General features: G+C 39.1%; 1 protein-coding gene and 4 non-coding genes across 5 annotated transcripts; all 5 read left to right on the forward strand.

The window, feature by feature from the left end:
- The first annotated feature begins 7,793 nt into the window (after window positions 1–7,793).
- On the forward strand, window positions 7,794–7,878 carry LOC131308904 (small nucleolar RNA SNORD25). Its single transcript, XR_009194598.1, has one exon. It is a non-coding gene; the product is annotated as a small nucleolar RNA SNORD25 (small nucleolar RNA).
- Window positions 7,879–7,982: 104 nt separating this feature from the next.
- LOC131308898 (small nucleolar RNA snoR136) lies at window positions 7,983–8,126 on the forward strand. The gene has a single exon (XR_009194597.1). It is a non-coding gene; the product is annotated as a small nucleolar RNA snoR136 (small nucleolar RNA).
- Window positions 8,127–10,896: 2,770 nt separating this feature from the next.
- LOC131308917 (small nucleolar RNA snoR136) lies at window positions 10,897–11,052 on the forward strand. Its single transcript, XR_009194602.1, has one exon. It is a non-coding gene; the product is annotated as a small nucleolar RNA snoR136 (small nucleolar RNA).
- A 2,876-nt stretch (window positions 11,053–13,928) lies between these two features.
- Window positions 13,929–14,072, forward strand: LOC131308911 (small nucleolar RNA snoR136). The gene has a single exon (XR_009194599.1). It is a non-coding gene; the product is annotated as a small nucleolar RNA snoR136 (small nucleolar RNA).
- Window positions 14,073–19,067: 4,995 nt separating this feature from the next.
- LOC131300468 (probable protein phosphatase 2C 25) lies at window positions 19,068–22,825 on the forward strand. Its single transcript, XM_058326337.1, has 4 exons — window positions 19,068–19,580; window positions 21,434–21,772; window positions 22,027–22,203; window positions 22,450–22,825. Exons 1-4 carry the CDS (start codon window positions 19,173–19,175, stop codon window positions 22,609–22,611), a joined length of 1,086 nt encoding a protein of 361 aa, XP_058182320.1. The 5' UTR covers window positions 19,068–19,172; the 3' UTR covers window positions 22,612–22,825.
- The last annotated feature ends 293 nt before the right edge of the window (window positions 22,826–23,118 follow it).

Below are 23,118 nucleotides of genomic sequence, written 5' to 3' on the forward strand. Positions count from 1 at the left end.
AATTTTATTCTTTGTTTTGTGTGTTTTTTTTTTTTTTTAAATTTTGTCAGATTTGAGTGATATTTTTTGTATTAATCATCCATATCGACGAGAGGAGTTTAAAAAATACAAAATTATGACCGAAAGCAAAAAAAAAAAAATTTAATATCGGTTCATACTTTTATACTTTTTCGATTCGAGACGAACGATTAACCCCGACGAAAAGTTACGAAGAGTAAAAAAAATATTAAAATAAATTTCAGACTTATAAGTTAAAAAGACGCAGCTAGCATTAGAAGAATGATTTGAATGTAAAAACATACTCGATATTATTTGAAGCAAATTATGTGCATTTCATGAGTTGGCAGATCAGGTACTCCAAAACTCAATGGACAGGCATTTTAAAATTCTATCTTCCTGTACGAGGCACGTTTTGGATTTTTTTATTTTTTCTTTATTTATATTCACGATGTTTGGATAACTACCACCAAGTGGTACCCAACTATTTATACTGAAAATAATGATATTTTTTAATTTAAAATATGAATTATTAAAAATGATTGAAGAACTTTCTGTAGAAAACTAAGTTCAATTTGAATTTTTCGTAATACACCGAAAATAAATAGTATTTATGAAGAGGATGAGTATTAATTAGTCACGAAATAATTGTTTTAAAGAATAATTAAGTGTTTTCCGATATTTGAAACACCTAGTTGTTTTAGAGTATTCTTCTTGTGTAAACTTTAAAGTTTCTGGGTGTAATCAATTCTTATAAGTTGGTTCATGTAATCATCCGCATTAACTGACCTGTTAATCTTTCGCCCAAACACGTGATTCAAAAGGTTAACCTCAAGTTTTACAGTAGTTGGTCGTGATACATTATATACTTGTCCAACAAAATAAATCGAGTTATGCGCATGCCTATCAGGACCATTTGAATTATGAAAAGACATAAAGCTTAAAATCAAAGTTGGAACAATAATGCAACCCCATATCATTGACAACATCAACGGTTTTGACCAAGAGAGCATAAGAAAGTAATAAGTGTTTCTCTTTCATAAGATCGCTGGTTAGAATCTAACGCAGGCTAACCATTGCAAACTTTGGGCATTGGAGGATTTGTCCGGTCGTTCATTCAGGACAACAAAATTAGTTAAGGTACAAGCTGACCCAGTTTTCTAATTGTAGAAGATAATAATGTGATTAATAATGTGATTAACACTGTGAGGATAGGACAGAATAGCGACGTGGCGATCGGATGCGATAATATAATTTAGTAAATGATATGTGGCGTAACGATCGGGTTTTTTTGGTTGACAGTTTAGCATACCTAACCTTTTAAATTTTTAATGGAAAAAAACTGATTGAGAAGCTGAAAACGATTAGCCACATGCGAGGTTTCTCTCTCTAACTTTTCTTTTCTCTGCTTTTTCTCTACAAACATTTAGTAGGGTTTCTTGGTAGGGGGGCTAGGGCTGCCGCCCTGCCCCACCCCCTTCATCGCCGGCCGTCCAATCCCTGCTATGACCGGTTCTTGGGTCACTTAATGAGATCCTTCGCTGAATAAGCCTCCGGAACCGGAGTGGCGGTTTGTAACAATCCGCTCCATCTTTGTACAATATTATCCTCTTTGGACGCTCAAAGCCTATAGACTTCCTAGTAGGTCACCCATTCCTGGACTACACCAGGATGAGCACGCTTAACTGTGAAGTTCCTATGCGCTTTGGCCCGCTCTCACGGCTTTAAAAAGCCTTGTACAAGTAGGAGGGATCTTTCCTTATAAACCATGACTTGCCCCCTCCCGTCCGGACGGAGCCTGCTATCCTGCAGTATCGTCGGCCACCGGAAAGCGGGGTGTCACACGGTTTGTCCGGTGACATGATTACGCCTAGGGTTCTATTTCCTCCTCCTCTCTCTCTCCAGATCTGTCCCTTCCTGAGTTTGGTGCTCCCCGTCAATAACACCAATCGTCTGCGTGCAGTCTACCTATGTGCTCTCTTTTCAATCTTTCTCGCCGTGCGATTTTTATCGGCATTATCAAGCCGGCCTGCCTTATCGTTTGGGTGTCACTTGTTCGAATCCTGACAAGATTGTTGTTGTGGGACGGAGATAGTTGTTGTTGTTGCTGGATGGTGGGGTGTGGTTGCTGCAGTGATTTGTGATTTCGGTGACCGGATTTAAGAGTGTAAATCTGTTTCTGTAGGTTTTAGTTTGTTTTTCTTTTTTGGTTTCCTACCCCTAATAGGGCTGTTTCCTTTTCTTTGGGAGTTTCTATTGGTTTGGTTGTACGATTTTTCTGCGGTGAATATTGTGCCCAAAATGTTTGTGTGTGGGAGTGGGATACTTTCTTGCTGGCCTCTCCCTTATGGCTTGATTCACCCGTTGTGTTATGGGGATCTTGCTCTTTTTGATGTACTGTTTCTCCTATCGATGGAACCTCCTCCTCCTCCTCTCTCTCTCTCTCTCTCTCTCTCTCTCTCTCTCTCTCTCTCTCTCTCTCTCTCTCTCTACCTTATCCAGAGAACAAAGCCCCAAATTTGCTTTGGCCGGGGGGAGGGGGCTGTTGCCTCCTCTTTTCCCTCCTCCCCTCCCGGCCCTTCCCCCTTTTCTCTCCTCTTCCTCTCATCCCCTCTCCTCTTCTCTCTGTTGTCCTGTTTTAGCCCCTCTCTGTTTGGGTGTTTTCGGTTGTAATCTGGCAGAGTAGTACCAGGCCTGGGGTTTGTGGGCTCAATCTTTTCCAGCTTCTCCTTGGCCCCTGATCTGGATGTTGTGGCTGGCGGGTGGCGGTGGTGGGGTGGCTGTTGTGGGCGGTTGGTGAGGATGGTTTTTGGGGGTTTTTTCTTTCTGTTTGGTTTTTTCTTTTCTGTCGGTGTTTTTCCGGTTGTCTCCGGCTGGTTTTCCCAGTCCGGATCTGTACTGGTCTGGTCTTTCCAGATCCGGTGGGTGGTGTTGGTGGGTAAATAAGTTTTGTGTGCTGTTGCGGCTGTCTCTCATTTTTTTCTGGAGTGGTCTTGCGTGGTGACAGGATGGAGATGGGGTTCGGCACTTTATCCGGTTGCTAGGCGGTGCTGCGGCAGTTTGAGCGGGTTTCGGTGGTGACAAAATAAGGCTGTAGGGCGTGGCCCTAGGCCATGTTTCGTCGTCAGCTGGGGGGTGATCGGCAAAGGAGTTTTCACGGCTATCGGCATCGTGTGGCCGGTGGTCGGAGATCCTGCCCGGGATTCTTGCTTCGATCTCCGTGCCCGGAACCTGTCGTGCCAGCGTAGGCTTGCTAGAGATGTTCTCTCTGTCCCTTCAGCTTCGAGATCCAATCGATTACTCCATCGTCGGTTTCGAGGGGCTCCTCTTAGCTGGAGGCGCCCGACGTGCTTTGTGGATTCCATCCACGGTGGTTGTGTTTATATCTTTTGTTTGTTTATTGCTCCTGTTTCCATCGGCTTGTATTGTTTATCTTTGATAGGGTTCCTGTTTCTTACCGGGGGCGGCTAGTGGCTAGATGGCTGGCCCCTCGTGTCCCGACCCTTTGTGGCGGTGAGTCGTGCACAAGTCTAGTTGCTAGCTTTGCGGTTTTACCGCTGCTCCTGGGTCACCTGTTCTCTGTGTGTTTTTTATCCTGCGGTGATGGTTGATTGTAGGTTCCCTCTCTCTGTTCTGGGATGGATTCGTTGTTTTAGCCTATTTTGGCTTTTAATGAAATGGGTTTTGTTTCAAAAAAAAAAAATTCGATGGAACCTCCTAACATTTTGGGGAAAAAAAAAAAAAAAGCCGATGATAACTAAGTTTTGTTTGGCATGCAAAGCTTAACAAAACGACACAAACCGAGTACCAACTGGACCACGAAATCGGACCACCAAGCGTCACCACCAAACACCGCCTAAAATTTGGTCCCCGGATGAGTTGCGTGCACATCATCCGTACCGTGACAGTGGATTGGATTTCAGTCACAAATTTCTATAATAGTAGATGAGAAATTTTCCGGTACCGGGTAGGTATATTCCAAATGGTACATGCTCAGTACATTCGGGCAGTCCAATACACTTTTGGACGGCTTAGATTCAGACCATCTCTCTTCTCTCATCCCAACACTTTCTCTCTCATTTTTTTCTCTCCAAATTTGAGACGTCCAAAAATGCAATTGACGGTTCAGATGCGCCAAATGGACACCACGTGATATCCACCGGACACTTAAAAATTTTCCATAACAGAGGAAGCTACTAGATGCACGTACAACCATTTAAATTTTTGAAAAGGGAGTTAATTTTCACACTCCATTTATATATATTTTATATTTCATTTTTTGTCTTTTAGCACAAAAAAAAACCCATATATTTTCAACACTATAAAACAAAAATGGAGTGTAAATATGAAAAAAGAGAGTGAAAATCATTCCCCCTTTTCAAAAATCTAAAACACTTACCAAACTAACCTTAACAAATCTCATTACTTCTTGGTTCTACTATAGTTCTCAAACGATCGGTGAGGTCTCCCTTCTATTCCATATTATCTCCGAGCGCAAAACGCATCGTCCCCCCTAAAAATCAACCAAAATTGTCCAAATCGGTTTGGACGTCCAACATCTTTTTTTTATTATTATATACCCAGGGGTGGGTATGACTATATTATCAACGAAGTTTAATTTAGTTTGCGAATTGAATGCGAAGACTCAGACCTAGTATTATTTGTCAAATTGAGTAACAAAAAGTAAAATTTGAGATTTCATCGATTGACTTCTACTACCATTTTCAATTTTGAAAATTTGAAACACTTTACTAAGCCAATATGACGACAACACATGAAATCTCACTTTCAATCCGAAGTAGTTTAACATCTACGGTCTTGAATCTCATTTTTATAAGTTAAAACGTGAGAGTATCTACAATGCTATAATCAAAAGTAAAATGGTTTAAAGTTAATAATGTTGATGCAAAATATGGCTCACAATGCTATAATCAAACTTAATAACCCTCTTAGAAATAATCAAATTTTGGGTTTTCGATAATCAAAACTAGTAACTTTTTGACAATAACCAAATTTAATAAACCCTTTCTATTCTCAATCAAATAAACCAATCATTATACAAAAATATTCTATATCTCTTCCCTTTCGAACAATATTTTTGAAAAAAATTATTTTACTAAAAAAAAAGATTTTGGAAAACAGTTTTTAAAAATACTTTTTTCCAAAAAAAATTTCAAAAACTATTTTCTATTTCTAGTAAATGGTTTTTATTAGTTTCAAAACTATTTTAAAAAAAACTATTTTCTACTGTTCAAAATTTTTATTTTTTTTGTAGTTTGAAAAGATATGAGAAGTTTTGGTTATCCAATTTTGATTATGTTATTGTAGACATCTACATTGTTAACATTTGCAATCTCTTAAATGAATAATCAAAACCTGATTATGTGATAACTTTTGATTTGATTATAGCATTGTGGATACCCTGACGACTCTCTCCTATTGTTTGTTTCACCAAAATAAATGTTGTGGTCCTTTTTGTTTTGCTTTAGTGCTAAAGCCTAAAACTCTAACAAATTTATCACGGTTAGGGCTGCAAACGATCCGAGCCGCTCGCAAGCGGCTCGGAACTCGGCTCGATAACGGCTCGACTCGGCTCGGTTCGAGACAAAAACGAACGAGCTCGAGCTCGAGTCTTGGGCTCGTTTCATAAACGAGCCGAGCTCGAGCTATTCGAAACTCGGCTCGAATTGGCTCGCGAGCTCGATTATATTATATATATTTATATATATTTGTTTCATAAACGAGCCGAACGAGCCGAGCTCGAGCTCCGTAAATACATCTCGAGCCGAGCTCGAGCTCGAGTTCTGCAGCTCGTCACGAGCTCGAGCCAACTAAATTTTTGGCGAGCCGAGCTCGAACACTCTAAAACTCGGCTCGGCTCGGCTCGTTTGCAGCCCTAATCACGGTGATATCAAGGGAGTGAATACTTAATTCACGATGTCAGGTTAGAAGGTTGAATGAGAATTAAGTGCAACTATGAATGGAAGATCTCAGTGCAATTGTGTGAAGTCGTTTTTATCGTCCAAATGAAGAGAGAGAAAGAGATAGTAGGTGATCTACAATTGTATCAAGTCCAAATGAAGAGAATACGTAATTTCCAATTTGTGAAAAAACTTATGATCCTTTTGTTAGATTTCTTGGAGTGGCAATAGGTGGAGTAGCCTCTAGAATATATTAACCAACCTTGGATGACTTAAATGAGTGATGTGAAACTAGTCTAACACTCCCCTTCATGTGCAGCGTCGGATGCATATGGAGGTGACAGACTAGGAGACCAAGAGCTGACTGATTGACTCAGGCGATGGAAATGACAGAGACTTTCTCATGAGAGGTGAGGCCACCCAAGATCTAACTTTGATACCATGTTAGATTTGTTGGAGGGTTCCAGCCCAAAACCAATTGGCAATAGGTGGAGTAACCTCTATAATATATATTAACCAAGCTTAGGTGGCTTAAATGAGCGATGTGGAACAAGTCTAACGCCTTTATTCTGCATGGCACGGGACAAACACTTATTCAGCATTTAGGCTCTCTTTGGATAACTGAATCTTGAGTAGGAATAGAAATATGATTACTAGGAATTAAAATTCCTACGAATGTACGCTCTCAAGTAGGAATATGATTAGTAAGAATTGAATTCCTAGGAATTTTATACATTGAGTAATTGTATTTTGGTGTTTGGATTAATTCAGTAATCTAATGCAGGAAACAACTCTTTTAAAAAAATTATGAAAGACAACATTTCTTATTTTTAATGGTTCAGCCAAGAATCTCAAATTATCATAGGGTAACGGAGAGATCAAATTTTCATTCAATCTGAGAATGTGATTCCTGATTTAATATGTCATTAGAAATCACATTCCTATTCCTATTTAATCTAAACGTTGAAATTATAGAAATATGGCATTGCATTCCCGTTCTCGTTTCTTCCAAACATCATAACCATAGAAATAAGGCATCATAGATCCAATACTACTAGGTAATGGATTGCTCTTCGGCCCGACCTGCTTTATTTTGTGGACCTCCAAAATACTTAAGAATCATGACTTTGGGGGCCCATAAACTATTCTTTAGGATTGTATTATCCAAACACATCCTACATTGAATTGGGCCTAGGCCCATTCTTCAACTGGGGTTTTACGCTTCATTTTGGGTGAAAACTGGAAGAGGAATAAATCAGAGAAAAAGGACCAGGCCCAATAACGTTTGATTAGGGGTTCATATTTAATCTCAGCCGCTCATCCACAAAAAACCATATTAGCCGTCCGATGTACCACCACCCGTCCCCTATAAATCAACTTCTAGGCAGACTCTTCACAAACTTGTCTTCTTCTTCGCAGCAGTCGTGAGAATTAGGGTTTAGGTTATTCCTCCTGTGCTCGCTCTCTCTCTCTCTCTCTCTCTCTCTCGCCGTTCTGTTGATTTCTGTATTTTTTTTCTACTGATTTCGGTATCATACCTTTCTTCTTCTTCTTTCATGATTTTACTTTTCTAGATCTGATTCAAAGGTTGTATATTTGGCTACTGTATATGCGAAAGGACTCATATTTTTATGAATCGGTATACGTATGATGGAGGCTTCGCTATCTGGTCGGCGAGATTAATTTAGTTCTTGCCCGACTCGTTCCCTAGAAGCGAAAGTAATCGTGTTGCCCTTTGTTTTTATCTGTCGAGGGGCACTCTTTTGTTGCCTCTTGAAAACCTTAGGGCAACTATATTTCATATACGTAAAACACATGTAGTATATCTTTCTGTATGTGATTTTGTCTCTATTTTGTGTGGAAGGAAGGCTATTGGACAACGATGATGAGTAAATACAGACCTGTAATGATTTGCGAATATGATCGCAGATTTATTGAACATCTAAGGGACTGAGTTGTTCTAGCTCCTATATTTTTCAACTGTATTTTGTGTATGTTTTGTTTTTTGGGTTTGGGGTTTTGTTCTACTTTTTAGTTTGAATTTGAATTTGTAGAAAATTCCTCATGGCTTCACTTTGAGAATACGGTTCTGCTTGCACAAATACTATGATGTTTGTGTCGGGCTGTTTCAAGTGGAGCTAGAAATTGTTCCCCTCGCTATCCGATGAGTCATTTTATGGTTCATCTGGACGTTGGGGAACCACATTCTAAGCATGAGTATTTGAAGTGTTTATTCTCTTCTGCGATTTTTGTTGCTTATTGAAGTCTTAGTTTTATGACGAATGAGATTGAGCCACATGAGATTCTTATCTGGCAAGTAATTGATCTGTGGGGATTAGTTTGTTGCCATTATATTTACCGAGAATGGCATTCGAATTACGGCAATTTTTAGAGCTGGGATATGGTGCAATAATCTTACAGACAAGATCTATAACAAAGTATAAAAGTTGCCAATCGAAAAAACAACAATTGATAGAAGTTTGTATGAAAGTTGCTGATCAATGCAACATCGAACATACAAGTTGAAGGGGTTTCTTACAGATGCCGGCCTCTGTTCCATTGACTATATTGAGAAACTCAGAGTGCCCAGGAATTGAATAGAATGTGAGTTACTGGTAAAACAGAATGGTTGATCTACTTCAGGTCGTTGCTTTGGAATGCAGTGTTACAGTTGTTGGATAAACATTGTGATGCAACTATGGGAGGACATAGGTTCTAGTTGGTTTAAATGATATGAAAGTTACAAGATGGGTAACAAGAAGCTTCTCGAAATTTGTTTGAAATTTCCCTATCGATGCCCTGCAATACCATTGTTTGTGGACTATTTCCTTCAAGTGGTATGGGCCTTTTAATCTTTTGGTTTCCCTGATCAAAGGAAAAGATCTTTTGATTCCAAATTTTGATTATTTCAGGTGGCAATTCCGTTTTACTTTGCTTCCCTCTATTCTTTGCTCAACAAGCTCTGCCTTTTCAAATGAAAAGAAGCTATCATTCAATTTCAATTTTCTTGTGCTGCCTTAATGATATGCAAACGCCGCATTTTGAGACTTTTTTTATTCCGTAGACATAAGTGTTGCAAAAAAAGGCTGTGCCACTACTTGACTTTTCCTAATGATTATGAGTTATGATGAGAGAAATATGCAAGATAAAAGTCTTTAGGTTTAACCTCGTTATGATGCAAGATACAATTCCACATGCCTTTTGATAAATAGCGACCATTCTGTGGTTTCTTGGATTTGATGGAGAAAAGAGAAAATTAGAAGGTAATTCGTAGCTGGAACCTTAGGCCCAAACTGGCTAGCTTGCAAGTCCTCACCCAAATTTATATCAACACCGCTTTTTCGTAGTCTGAATTTTAATTGCTAGAAGTGGCATATTGACTGCCCATCTTGAAACCTTCCCGTCAGTAGGCAAGGATCACTTGCTCTGTTAATTCTGTAGAGGAGCCAGGATAGTAGTTGAAACGGGCTGAACTATGAGGAATTTTTTTGGAGGAATTTGTTAGACTCCCCGGTGAGGCAATTTATGGTTCATATGGATGTTGGGGAACTACATTTGTCTGAATGAGTTTGTGTGTTTATTCTCGTCTGCAATTTTTGTTTCATAGAGATTTGCTCGATGAGGAGTTGTTTCTAGTTATACTAAATGTGATGGAGCTTATGAGATTCTTTTCTGTCAAGTAATTGATCAAATTATGTGGCCGATCATTTGCTGTTCTTGTCACACTATCTGGTAGCTCTTCGCTGAGTGACATACAAATTACATAAATGTAGAGCTAGATACCTAATTGGGCTAAAAAAAAGTTGCCAGTCAGTATATCACAACCAGACAATTGGTATGCTTGCGTCTAAGTCTCTTGAAATTAAAAAGCTGACATTTACCCAAAAGAACTATGGCTGAAAGTGGTTTCTGTTGGTGTAAATGAAATGAACAGGATTGATACATAGCAATGCCGTTAACGGTTAAACTGACCAAGACAGTCTTCTTTCTGTAGTACCCTTCATTCTTTTGGTTTCAATTATCAATGATTTTACTCTGTGACTTGTCTTGTGATGAATGAGATTAAGCTACGAGATTGTTTTATGGCAATTAATTGATCTGGGAATACTTTGTTGAGATTATTTGCCGCTGGTATCATTTTCTACTGTAGATTTGCAGGGAATGGCATTCAAATTATTGGAATTTAGAGATGGATATGTTGCATTTGTGCTTAAAATATGAGGATCATATGACCAGTCAATTGGTTTGCTTGCGGTTGTCCCTTAAGTCTCTGCAAAGTGAAAGATGGTGCTATTTACATGCTATCTATAACAAATGATAAAAGTTGCCAATCAAAAAACAACAAAGGATAGAAGTTGGTGCGGTTTCTTACAGATGATGGCCTCTGTTTTCGACCAGCCATAATGAGAAACTCTTGAAGTATTTGTGATCAAAGGTGCCCAGAAACTGAACAGAATGTGAATTGCTTATAAAACAGAATGGATAAACTTCTTCCAGCTCTTGCTTTCATAATGCATAGTTGCAGTTGGTTGAACTTTGTGATGCAACTATGGGAGGACATGGGTTCTTGTTAGTGTAAACAAAATGAAGTTACAAGGCATGGACCGTGAATCTTTTCGATATTTGGTTATAACTTCCCTATCAATACTTAGCAATGCCATTCTTGACGATTTTCTTCATGTGGTCTTTTGATTCACCTGATCAAAAAAATGTTTTGATTCCTAACACTTTGCTTCCTTTGTTGTGTCACTTTCTTCCTTGAAGCAAAACAGTAATATTGGAACAGATGATTTGATTGAATATGCCGGAGAAATTTCCTCACGGCTTTACTTTGTGATTACTATTCTGCTTGCACTAATACAATGATGTTTGGGTGGGGCTGTTTGAAGTGGAGCTAGAAAATTGTTCCTCTCGCTATCCGGTGAAACCTTTTATGGTCCATCTGGATGTTGGTTTTGTAATAGAGAAAAATTACCCCATAGCTTCACTTTGTGAATACAGTTCTGCTTGCACTATTACAATGATGTTTTTTTTTATAGGCAACAATGATGTTTGAAGTGGAGCTAGAAAATTGTTCCTCTCGCTATCCTTTGAGACATTTTGCGTTTCATCTGGACGTTGGGGAACTACATTGTACACATGAGTTTGTGTTTATTCTCACCTGCAATTTCCTTCAATTGTGCTCGGTGACGACTTGTCTTGTATGAACAAGATTGAGCTATGAGATTCTTTGCTTTCAAGTAATTGACCTATTGGATTATTTTGTTGAGATTTTTTGCCGCTGCTGCCGTTCTTTATGGTAGATTTAAAGTGAATGGCATTTGAATTACGGCAATTTAGAGCTGGATATGTTGCAATTAGGCTTAAAAAGTTGCCTATGAGGACTTGTCTTGTGATTAACCAGACAATTGGTACTATATTCGAGCTATAACGTAGGATAAAAGTTGCCAATAAAAATTATCGAAGGATAAAAGTTATGTGTTGTCTTTACAGATGATGCTTCCATTTGTCGATTAACCATAATGAGGAACTCTTGAAGTAACTGGTTTGTGATCAAGGTGCCCAGAATCTTAAGAAAATGTTGATTGTCCTGGTAGAACAGAATGGATGAACTTCATTAAGTTGTTACTTTTGGATTGCTGAGTTGCAGTTGTGGGATAAATATTGTGATGGAACTATGGGAGGTTTCCAAAAGGATACAAATAGACTTTTTCTATTTAGGAGGACTGAAGGAGTTGAAGAAAATCGTGGGAACCAGGACATTCTAGTAGTGTAATCGTTTCTATGACCATTTCTGCGTACCCTTGAGTTAATACCGGTTCATGTGTGATTCTGTGGTCTTTTAACGTACCAACAAAGGAGATTATTTGAAGCATCATTCTGGGTTCTTGTTAGTGTAAATAAAATGAAAGTAAGGCTTGTACCATGAAGATTTACGAAATTTGGTTATAGTTTCCCTATCGATACTTATCAATGCCATGGTTGACTATATTCCTCTACTGTTATGGACCCCTTCTTTTTTCTTTTTTTTTGCTAAGCTACTGTTATGGACTTTTTTTTTTTTTTTTTGCTAAGCTACTGTTATGGACCTTTTTTTTTTTTTTTGTGCTAAGCTACTGTTATGTATCCTTTGATCTTTTGATTCGACATTTTGATGATTCCAGGTGACAATAAAGTTATACTTTGCTTCCTTTATTATTTCACTTTCTTCCTGGTTGGTAAACAGGATTGGAACAGTTGAGTGAATCATACATGGTGGAGAAATTAAATACTCAACAAGCACATTCATACTCCAATGAAGGGTGCCAAAACTTCATACTCCAACGATGGGTGCCAAAATTCAATCACAGTGTTCTTGTGTTGCCATAAAGATACAGAGTTGTGTTCAGAAAAGATGCAAGCAGCAAAGGTTAAACGTCTTTACCATAGAAAGAACAACTAAGCATGGTGTGTTGCATGCCCGAGCATCCCCTGGAGAGGTAGCAAATTTTGATGTTGTATTATCATTGTTAAAGTTGTCGCTTAATTATATTCATTCCTACTCAAATAGCGAAAGGAGATTCGCTATCAAAGCTTTGACAGCCAATGTGTGGTTCCAATAATACAATACCTATCATAATTCCTTCCAAAAATGAAGCCACTTACCAGAAAGATGGCCATCTACCTTCTGATAAATAGAGGGGCCATTCTGTTGTTTCTTGGATTTGAAGGAGAAAAGAGAAAAAATAAAATGTATTAATTCGAATCTTGAGACAGCCCAAGGCCCAAAATGGCTAGCTTGCTAGTCCTTGCCCAAATTTATATGGACACTGCTTTTTTGTAGTACGAATTTGAATTGAAGAAGTAGCATATTGATTGCCCATCTTGAAACACCCCTTTCTGTCGATAGGAAACGATCACTTCCTGGAAGACCCTTAAATCTTTTGATTTGGTTAGAATTTCCCTATTGATGCTTAGCAATCCCATTGTTGACTATCTTCTTTGAGTGGTATGTATCCTTCAATCTTTTGGTTCCAAATATTGGTGATTTCAGGTGACAATACAGTTATACTTTGCTCCCTTTATTGTTTCACTTTCTTCCTGGTGGGTAAACAGGAATATGGAAACTGATGATTGAATCATGTATGCGGGAGAAATTTGAATACTCGACAAGCATCTTCATGTTCAGATGAATGGAGCTAAAATTCAATCACAATGTTCTTGTGTTGCCTTAATGATACGGAGTTATGTTAAGAAAAGATGCGACCAACATTCGTTATGTTCACATGGTTCTTCGGGTTCAACGTTGTTACCATAGAAAGAACAAATAAGCATGGTGTGGTGCATGCCCGAGCATCCCCCAGAGAGGGTAGCAATTTTGATATTGTATTATCGTGGTTAAAATTAATGCTTAATGATAATCATTCATATTCAAGTAGTGAAAGAAGATTTGCTATCAAAGCCTTGAATGGCAGTTTGTGGTTCCAATAATACAATCCCTACCATATTTCCTTCCAAAAACGAATCGACATAACAGAAATATGGCCATCTATCTATACAGTATACCTTATGATAAATAGATACCATTCTGTGGTTTCTTGGATTTGAATGAGAAAAGAGAAAATTAGAAGCTAATTCTTAGCTTGAGACAGCCCAAGGCAAAACTGGCTAGCTAGCTAGCTAGTCCTCACCTAAAGGCCAAATCTCTATGGGCACTGCTTTTCTGTAATCCAAATCTGAATTACAAGAAGTGGCTTATCAACTGCCCATCTTGAAACCTTTTCATCCATTGGCAACGATCACTTCCACTGTTACGATTTTTCATACACCCATCGCACATGAGCACACACACATATATGCATTCATAATTGTATCTCTGAAATGATATATATGTGCAACTTTGATCGCCGTTCTTTTGAACATCCAAGGGACTGAGTTGTTCTAGCTACATTTGAACTGTATTTTGTATTTTTTTAGTTTGGGGTTTTGCTGCTACTTTTTAGTTGATTTGTAATAGACAAAAATTGCCTAACAGCTACACTATGTGAATACGGTTCTGCTACACTAATACAATGATGTTTGTGTGGGGCTGTTTGAAGTGGCACTAGAAAATTGTTCCTCTCGCTATCCGGTGAGACATTTTATAGTTCATTTGGACGTTGGGAAACTACATTTGTACATGAGTTCGTCTTTATTCTCATCTGCAATTTTCGTTTTCTTAGAAATTTGATCAATGAGAGGACTTGTTTGTACTGAATGTGATGGAGCTATGAGATTCTTTTCTGGCAAATAATTTATCTATGGTATTATTTTGTGCCAATGGATTGCCACTCTTATCGCGCGCTCTGGCAGCTCTACACTGAATGACATACAAATTACAGAAATGTAGAGCTAGATACCTAATTAGGCTAAAAAGTTGCCAGTTGTATATCACAACCAGACTATTGGTATGGATGCCTCTGTTTCCTCATGTCTCTTGAAAATTAAAAAGATTGGGCTATCTATATGCTAACATTGGCGAAGAAAGAATCTTGATGCTCTGTCGTACTGACGATGGCTTTTCTTCTGTTTGCTAATAACCATATGCGAAACTCTTGAAGTAATCAGGTTTTTGTGATCGTAGTGTGTTGAAATTGAACATGATGAGAATTACTTATGAAGCAGTACGGATGGAACTTCTTCAATTGGTTACTCTGGATTCGGAGTTGCAGTTTTTAGATGAACATTTTTTTCTGATGAACTTTTTTTTTTTTTTTTTGATCAGCTGTTGTTAGATGAACATTATGATGCTACTGTGGCTGAAAATGGGTCCTCTCAATGCTGTCTTCTTGCCGATAAAACTGGAACATTTGAACTGATGTGTTGAAATTGAACATAATGAGAATTACTTATGAAGCAGTCTTCTCACCTCATTTCTCGTATAAGGCTCAGCCAATCCATGTATCATATGGATTACTCCCTTTGGATTCTGTTCGTAATCCAATTCCATTGCTTTTTCTTTATCCTTGGGATCTTCTTGGATAAATTCTTTGAGATAAACTCGCGAGACCAAATCATCAAGGTACCTTTTAAACATCTCACAATCCTTAGTCATATGGCCCCAATCCTTATGGTAGCTGCAGTGCTGATTCGTAGCACATTTTGCATTTTTATTCCCACCTAGACTTGGAAGCCATTTGAAGTAAGGTTGATCCTTTATTCGATAAAGAATCCTGTAGATGGGTTCCTTTCAGACTGTGTTTATTGAGAAGAAAGACTTGGGATCCGGAGCTTGTTTATCTTTGTACGGCTCTTTCTTTGCCTGCCCATAGTCTTTCCTCTCTTGGTAAGTTTTGGGTTCTGGCTTGTCCACTTTCTTCACAGGCCCCTTTACTTGTTCGACCACCACCTTACCATCCTCCCGAAATATGACATCCTCGTTTCTGGCGTACTGCTCTATCCGCTCCATTAACTCTGCCAGTGCAAACACTGGACTCATGTTCAGGGACTTACGCAGCTCCCCCCGAACAGGTAAACCTGTCTTGAACGTGGCTATTGCGTATTCCTCGCTGCAACCTTCAATCTCATTGAAGGTTTTCCAGTACTTTTTTGCATAGTTCCTGATCGGCTTGTCAACGCCTTGTTTCATAAAGGAGAGGCTCTCAAAAGTTTTTGGAGCTCTTCTGCTTGTTAAGAACCGTGCAGTGAATTCCTCGGCCAACTGCACCCATGTTCGGATAGAGCGTGCACCTAACTTATGAAACCAAGATAAGGCTACCTTCCTTAAACTTGATGGGAACATTTTGCACATAATTGCATCGTCTCCTTTATGCATAAACATTGCCTGTTGGTAATGCTGTATGTGTGCCACGGGATCAGCATCCGTCTCGTAGAGGACGAACGTTCCGTGTTTCACTCTGCTCGGCAACCTAGCCTCCTGCAACTTTCTTGCAAAAGGGGAGGATGCAATATTCTTAACTGCTTTCCGTGCTGCTTCTCGTGCAGTCATGGTTTCATCCTCTAATCCTTTCGTTTTGTTGGGTCTAGTCCTTTCCCAATCGGAATCAGGTCTTTCGCACCTGTCCCTATGATGCTTCCTAGTCCCTTCCTGCTCAGGGGAAGAATTTCGGCCCCTGCTTCTCCTCCTTCTTGGAGAAACCCTCCTTCGTTCCGGTGTTCGGCTCTTGCTCCTGCTGCTCTCTTTTCGTGGAGAAGCTTTGTGTCGCCTTGAGGTTGGACTTCTGCTTCTGCTCCTTCTTCCTCGTGAAGGGGCTTTCTATATTTTATCATAGCATACCCATTGCCGTTAGAATCTCTTCGAGATAGTCCCGAATCCTCTTGGTGTCCCCTGATTCCCTCTAGCTCCCTGATCTCATGCTCTCGTTTTTTAATTAGACGAGCATACTCCTCGATTTCTTGCCTCTTTTTATCGAGAACATCTTCGCTATGGTGCACACTCTTGGAGTGTGCGACCAATTCATCCCTTCGGTGGGATTTACTCCTTTTTGTGGATCTCGAAGCCGTCTCTCCCTCTCTGTTTTTAGAGTCATCGTGAACAGTTAGGGAGCGGCCTTTACTCGTGGTCCTCCTGTGTCCGCCTTCGGGCTTTTTCGGAGCCCCAGGTGGAGATTTATCCCTTCCTCGATCTAGCATATTCTTTGGGTCGTGTGGTGTTGCTGGATCTACTTCCACCATGGCCGTATTTCAAAGGGAACTCTTTCGTTTCCCATAAACGGCAATGTGTTGTGCTTCCCTCGCTAATTTTGATATTGCAATACTATGGTTTAATTAATGATTAACTATTATCAAATTGTCATCATAAAGCAAGAGAAGATTGCTAGCAAAGCTTTGGCAGCCAATTGGTAGTTCTGGTAATACAATCTCGAGCGGATTTTCTTCTGGAAAAATGAAAGACTCACAAGAAAATAATGTCTTTAAACACAGGGTGGCCAATTCGATTTACAATATGTCTGAGAATGCAAGATGGACCAGAGAATTGAGGGTTTCTTTGAGATGAAATATGGGTTATACGATATGTACATTATAAGGAGAGGCCATTCTGTGATTTCTTGGATTTGAAGGCGAAAAGAGAAAATTGGAAGGTAATTTAAGAATTGTGATGGCGTAAGGCCCAAATTGGCTAGCTTGCTAGTGATCAGCAGAATTTATAGCGACTCTCGGTTTGAACTGCAGAACGCATCACCCAGGCCACAACAATCAATAGTTTTTCTTATCGGTAAGAGATGCATTACCTCTTGCATTCTAAAAATGGACCGAAGGAAAGCCACACTTGATCTCTAGTATAACGAGATGAGTTAATAGACTGCTATAATTCCTTAACGGCCCTTTTGTAGTGGTTAAATTTTTAGAAGGACTCAAACCGGACATTCCACGGCAAATTAGAACCCCTATGGTAAGGCTTGGTTGCTAATTATAGAATGGGGATATTTATCTGCCCAAATTTCAATTTTTAGTTGGTATGAGGAGTTGATAATGTCAAATTTCAATTTTGCCCTTATTCAAGGTAATCAATGCCCCAAATATGGTGTAATTTGGACAGGTCATGCAAAGGCTGGAGGGGGAGTATGGTTCAGTACTTTTTGGAGCTCCGAATGAGGCTTTATTAGGTCGGCAAGGCTGGAGGTTATCAAAGAATCCTCAGTCGTTTTTGGCAAAGATTTTGAAAGGATTATATTTTCCCAATCTACTTTTTTTTTTTGTTAAGCATTTTGGGGTTGAATTGTTTTGACTATTGAATCGGATAGCCAGATCGCCGTCAAGAGTTTATTGCGTCTGAAGTGGTTCCCCGCGGGAAGTCTTGGCTTTGGTTTTGGCTCTCAGGCATTTCCGCCGTGGTCCAGGGCTCAAGTTTTCTTGGGTTAAGAGAGGGAAGCCCCATGCGGTGTCTTCTTCTACTGCAATTTGGGGGATTCTTCCTGTTACTAATTGCCGGGTTGCTTCCCCTCCGAGTTGGAGTAACTATCAGTGACTCGGTGTCATCGTTAACGTAGACTTCTCAGGTGTTTCCTTCACCATACAGAAGAGCGCCACCTGTCTGATTAAATTACTGTATATCTTCCCAGCTAAGACAGTACTAGTTACTTCCAGAAGAGTCAAACCGTTCCCATAAATTTTTTTTTTAGACCGACAAGATAATCCCATGTGTGTATACATCAGCCTCCTCCTACGGAGACCCTAAATCCATAATGCGGATGTGTGATCCTGGCCGTTGATTGTGTTTTTAATAGTTCGGATTTGCGGATGATTTATGACCGGTAAATCATCCGCGGATTCGGACCATACAAAACACAATCCAACAGCTCATCCGCGGATCCGAACCATACAAAACACAATCTAACGGCTAACGCTCGATGTCCGCAGATTGTATATATGCAGATGCCTTTACCTGAAGCGGACTATATATATAACAAGTACAAATACAACAAAACAAAAAAATACACAAAAAACAAGAACAAAAAAAAGAAAAGAAAAGTCACTCAGCTCTGATGTTGGACCCTTGCCAAGGATGGGGGTCTGGGTTGGGGAGATGGTTTAATCTGGACCATTGAAAAAATTCATTAATGTGGTGGTAGCTGCTAGTGCAAAGCTATGGTAATTATGTGGAGAGGGAGATGTGGAGAGGATATAAACCCCAATCAAAGAGTATGAAAACATATTTTGAGAAAGGGAAAAAAACTAAAAATAACGTGTAATTATTCAATATATTCGCGGTGTATACTATCTTCTCTTACATAACATGCTAATCTCGAGTGGGTCCCACATATTATATAAAGGGAGCTAGGGTGTATTAATAACTCTGAAAAATTAGTTTAGGCTTTCGTAAATAAGTTTTTACGAAGCCAATCGCGGGCATTCAAAAGTGTTTTGGACAGTGCAGAATAAAACAAATTATTATCGGTCAAAATTTAAAAACATATCTCAACTATTGATTACCAAAATGAACAGGTAAAATCGAACGACTCTGAAAATAACCTATTTACCGCAGCTTCGTGAATAAGTATCTCCCTAATTTTCCTAAAATAACTTTGACCCCAAATCATCACTCTAAAACCCTAAGGTTAAGCTACGCTCTTTAAACGCGGATGGCCACTCCAGTCTCCTCCTTGACTCCCAATAGAATTGTGACAAACCGCCCTCCCCCCCGCTCTCTCTCTCTCTCTGAGTGTATATATATGTCTCTTTTGTCTCCTCCACGCACCAACACAACAGTCTCAATTCCAAACCTGAAAAACCAAAAACTCTTGACACAAGTACAACGTTATTTGAACAGAGAGAATGTCTTCTGCCATTAAAATCTCCAGCCCAACTCTCGACAAAACGCTTTCCCGAACCCTTTCCCCTTCTTCTACCCTTTCCCCTCCTCCTCCTTCTTCTCCGTCTTCGCCATTGGTTTTACGGTTGCATAAGCCTCCAATTGGGATGAACCGGGTGTTTAACGACGATGCGGCCTCGACCTCATCGTCCTATCCACTGAAGCTCTTGAAGAGAAACAGGCCGGCCAAGCTTGATATTCCGATTTCAATTAAGGGCTTTGGTGGTGGTCTGGGGACGCCAGCGGTGGACCGGAGGGAGGTTGTGGAGGTCGAGAGCGATGGGTATTCGGTGTATTCCAGAAAAGGGAAGAGACAAGTCATGGAAGATCGGTACTCAGCTGTAGTAAATTTTCATGGAGATCCCAAACAGGTATTTTGGTTTTGCTAGGATTAATTTTTTTTTGAAGTCCTTGTAGCCTCCTTTTGTTGTTCAAATTAGGCTTGCACTATATATGGTCATGAAAACTTCTAATAGTAAATTTCGAGATTTTAGTTTTTAACTTTTTACGAGTGTGTCGAAGATATTTATTAAACCCGACTAGCTACGATGGGATTGGTAAGTTGATGGGATTATAGGATAGGATTTACGAGTGTGTCGAAGATATTTATTAAACCCGACTAGCTACGATGGGATTATAGGATAGGATAAGTATCCCTCAAATTCCAATTCGCTGTTTGTTTTCAATAGTATTAGATCTTGGGATTGGATTATTAGGCCCAACCTCATTATTTTATTTTTGTATTTTTGTTTGTGAATGTGAGGATGAGATTCAAAAACCAATATGTCAATTTTGTCCTTGATTGTTTTCTTATCGTTGGTTAAAAAGAAAATTCAAAGATGCCAGTTATCTGAAACATAGTTGTCAGAATTGTACGATTCACTATTCGTATCGTACGATTCGATACGATTCGGTGGGTAATCAATACGAATAGGCTGTCGAATTGGAAATAGCTGAGAATCGTAAGTGAATCGGTGATTTACGATTCATATCGTACGATTCGATACGATTCGGTGGGTAATCGATACGAATAGGTTGCCGAATCGGAAATAGCTGAAAATCGTAAGTAAATCAGTGAATCATTCAATTCACTTAAAATTTCCGAAATTCATTTTTTACTCTTATTTTGCTTCTTTTGTTGTTTAAAAAGGGTTCAAATATTTTTTTAAGGTCTAGTATTATTATATGTCATTTTTTGTCTATGTTATATGGATAGATAATAAGAAAAAGAGATTTATTACAAGAGTGAATCGAAAATGAGGATTATAAATGGAATATAACAACCCTATAGACCTTTTAAGGGTTTGTTTTGTACTTATAACTCTTTCGTACAAAAAGAACCATAAGTAGGCTTTACAAATCATCATCTCTTGGTAGTTGCAATAGAAGCAACTTACCTAATATTCCACGTTATTATCAAATCATCATTTAAAAGAAAGTATTTATTGATTTAGGCCTAAATCTTTCATTTGTAGTATATATTGTTGATACTCTAATCAATAACCATAGGTTTCTTTGCATTATAGAAGTCATGACCGAATCAGAGCGATTCACGATTCGAAAAATGACCATTTCGATTCTCGATTCGATTCACGATTTGACAACTATGATCTGAAAAACATAACCTGTTGGAAAGGCTAAAATAATTAAAGTGCATAATGTAGTATGCTGATAGTTATAAGGTTTGCTAATTATTCTAAGAAAAACATAATGTAGTTGGAAAAAAATCTGTTTATATCACATAATTCTGAAATACTAGAGACCTTAGGATCAAATTTTAGATTCTAATTGTTTTAAAAGATAAATTTTAGTTTTTTTTTATCATAATTTCATAGCTAAGTTTATCTGGTTTTATTTGAATTTAAATTCTGCTATGAAATATGAAACTATAGTACGTACAGTTATCGGCATCGCAAACACACTCAGATTCTGCAATATTCAGTATAGTCCAAATTAGTTTGTTGTTTATTATTATTGAAATCTGGTGGAGAAGTTGAAATTTCGGGGATAGTACGTAATAATAGTAGAAAGGAAAGTTGCTAAAATTGGAAGTATATATTTCTATATTTGAGCAATCGAATAAATGGAGAAACTTAAAAGACAGAATTGTTGCTACTTTGGAGTTTGAAACTTTGAATCACATGAAGTTGCTAAACAGATAAAGGACTTCACCATATTATATGCATAATCCTATGAGTCTTGATATTGAGTCTTCCATTTGTAGGCTTTCTTTGGTATTTTTGATGGGCATGGAGGTGCAAAGGCTGCCGAGTTTGCAGCAGAAAACTTGGCTACAAACATTTTGGATGAAGTTGAAGTAAGAGATGACGAAGAAATAGTGGATGCCGTTAAATCCGGTTACCTAAACACAGATTCCGATTTTATGAAAGAAGATCTCCGCGGAGGATCATGTTGTGTCACAGCGCTGATCAGGAACGGCAATCTCGTGGTGTCCAATGCCGGTGACTGTCGTGCTGTGATGAGCAGAGGAGGGACTGCCGAGGCCCTTACATCCGATCACCGGCCTTCGAGGAAGGATGAAAAGCATAGAATCGAGACCTTGGTAAGCTGCTAACGCTTTAGGCAGGAGATCTTCAGTCTCCCAAATCTCTCCCAGTCCCGAACCACTTTCAGTGGCACGATCGTGTTTCAAGATCCCGTATATTTTGAGGTTCTCATCATATCTTGCAGCTGAGAGTGTATCGGGATGGTGGTTTTGGGAAGAAGTATCTCTGGCCAGTTATCGTTTATTTTTTAAGTGAACTTATGGTGGCATCTGAACTTGTGGCTGATGGATACTGTCTTGTGTTTTGGTAGGGTGGGTATGTGGATCGTTGCCATGGCGTTTGGAGAGTTGGATCTTTGGCTGTTTCCAGAGGAATTGGAGATCGACACTTGAAACAATGGGTAACAGCAGAGCCAGAAACAAAAATCCTTACAATGGAATCTGATTTGGAATTCTTAATCCTTGCTTCTGATGGCTTGTGGGATAAGGTACTGCATATCTTGAGTGTGTTTAGAGGTAGCACTGATAAACAGCCTGGCCGAACAAATTCAAATTATCCAGACCAGCTTCTAATCGGCTTGATTAAAGCTCGTTTGTTAGTTTTCGCCTAAGCTTGCATAATTCCTTGTTCGGCAAGCTCGTTTGTCAGTCCGATCTCTAGGTCTACTTATCGATTCAAATTACAGAAAGTTTTCTGGATTATTTGGCTAACCCTTCTCCTCTTTGGGTTTCAGGTTAGTAATCAAGAAGCGGTAGATATTGCTCGCCCTTTGTGCATAGGCATCCAAAATCCAGAACCGTTCTCCGCCTGTGAAAAGCTCGCAGCACTCTCTGTTTCACGAGGCTCAGCTGATGACATTAGCGTGATGCTAATTCTATTGGGACATTTTCGTTGACGATCCCCGTCTGGAATTTTCACTAGAGTTTGCTTTACTAACATAGTCCAAAATTGAGTACAGTTCAAGTGCTTATGTCGTTGCTATAGTATAGAATGTAGTTGTAAGGAGTTAGAGAATTAGTTAGTCAGCTGGTTTTTTACTCTGTAAATTTTTGTTTGCTTATAGTAAATATTCATTCATTCATTCATTAACAAAATTTCTCATTCCATTATACTAAGGTGTCCAAAGTTCATAAGGCCGGGCAAATAACAAAAGGAACTGGCAGTAGAAACCCTAGTCCTATCTAGACTCGAACATGGGACTGATAAGCTTGGGAAACATGTCCTACCATGGATTCGGGATTGCATAAACGCAGTTTAAGTTAAACTGCACAATAACCACTCTCTTTGAAAGAATTTCGAGGCTGGAGGGTCGGTCTGATGGACAAGTCGGAAATGGACTTTTGGGCTAATTGAACAACTGGATCGGTTTGGTTTTGTTTGGGCTCGTTGAGTCTAGGCTTGT

The sequence above is a fragment of the Rhododendron vialii genome, chromosome 1a, assembly GCF_030253575.1.
Source record: "Rhododendron vialii isolate Sample 1 chromosome 1a, ASM3025357v1".
Classification (NCBI taxonomy): Eukaryota; Viridiplantae; Streptophyta; class Magnoliopsida; order Ericales; family Ericaceae; genus Rhododendron; species Rhododendron vialii.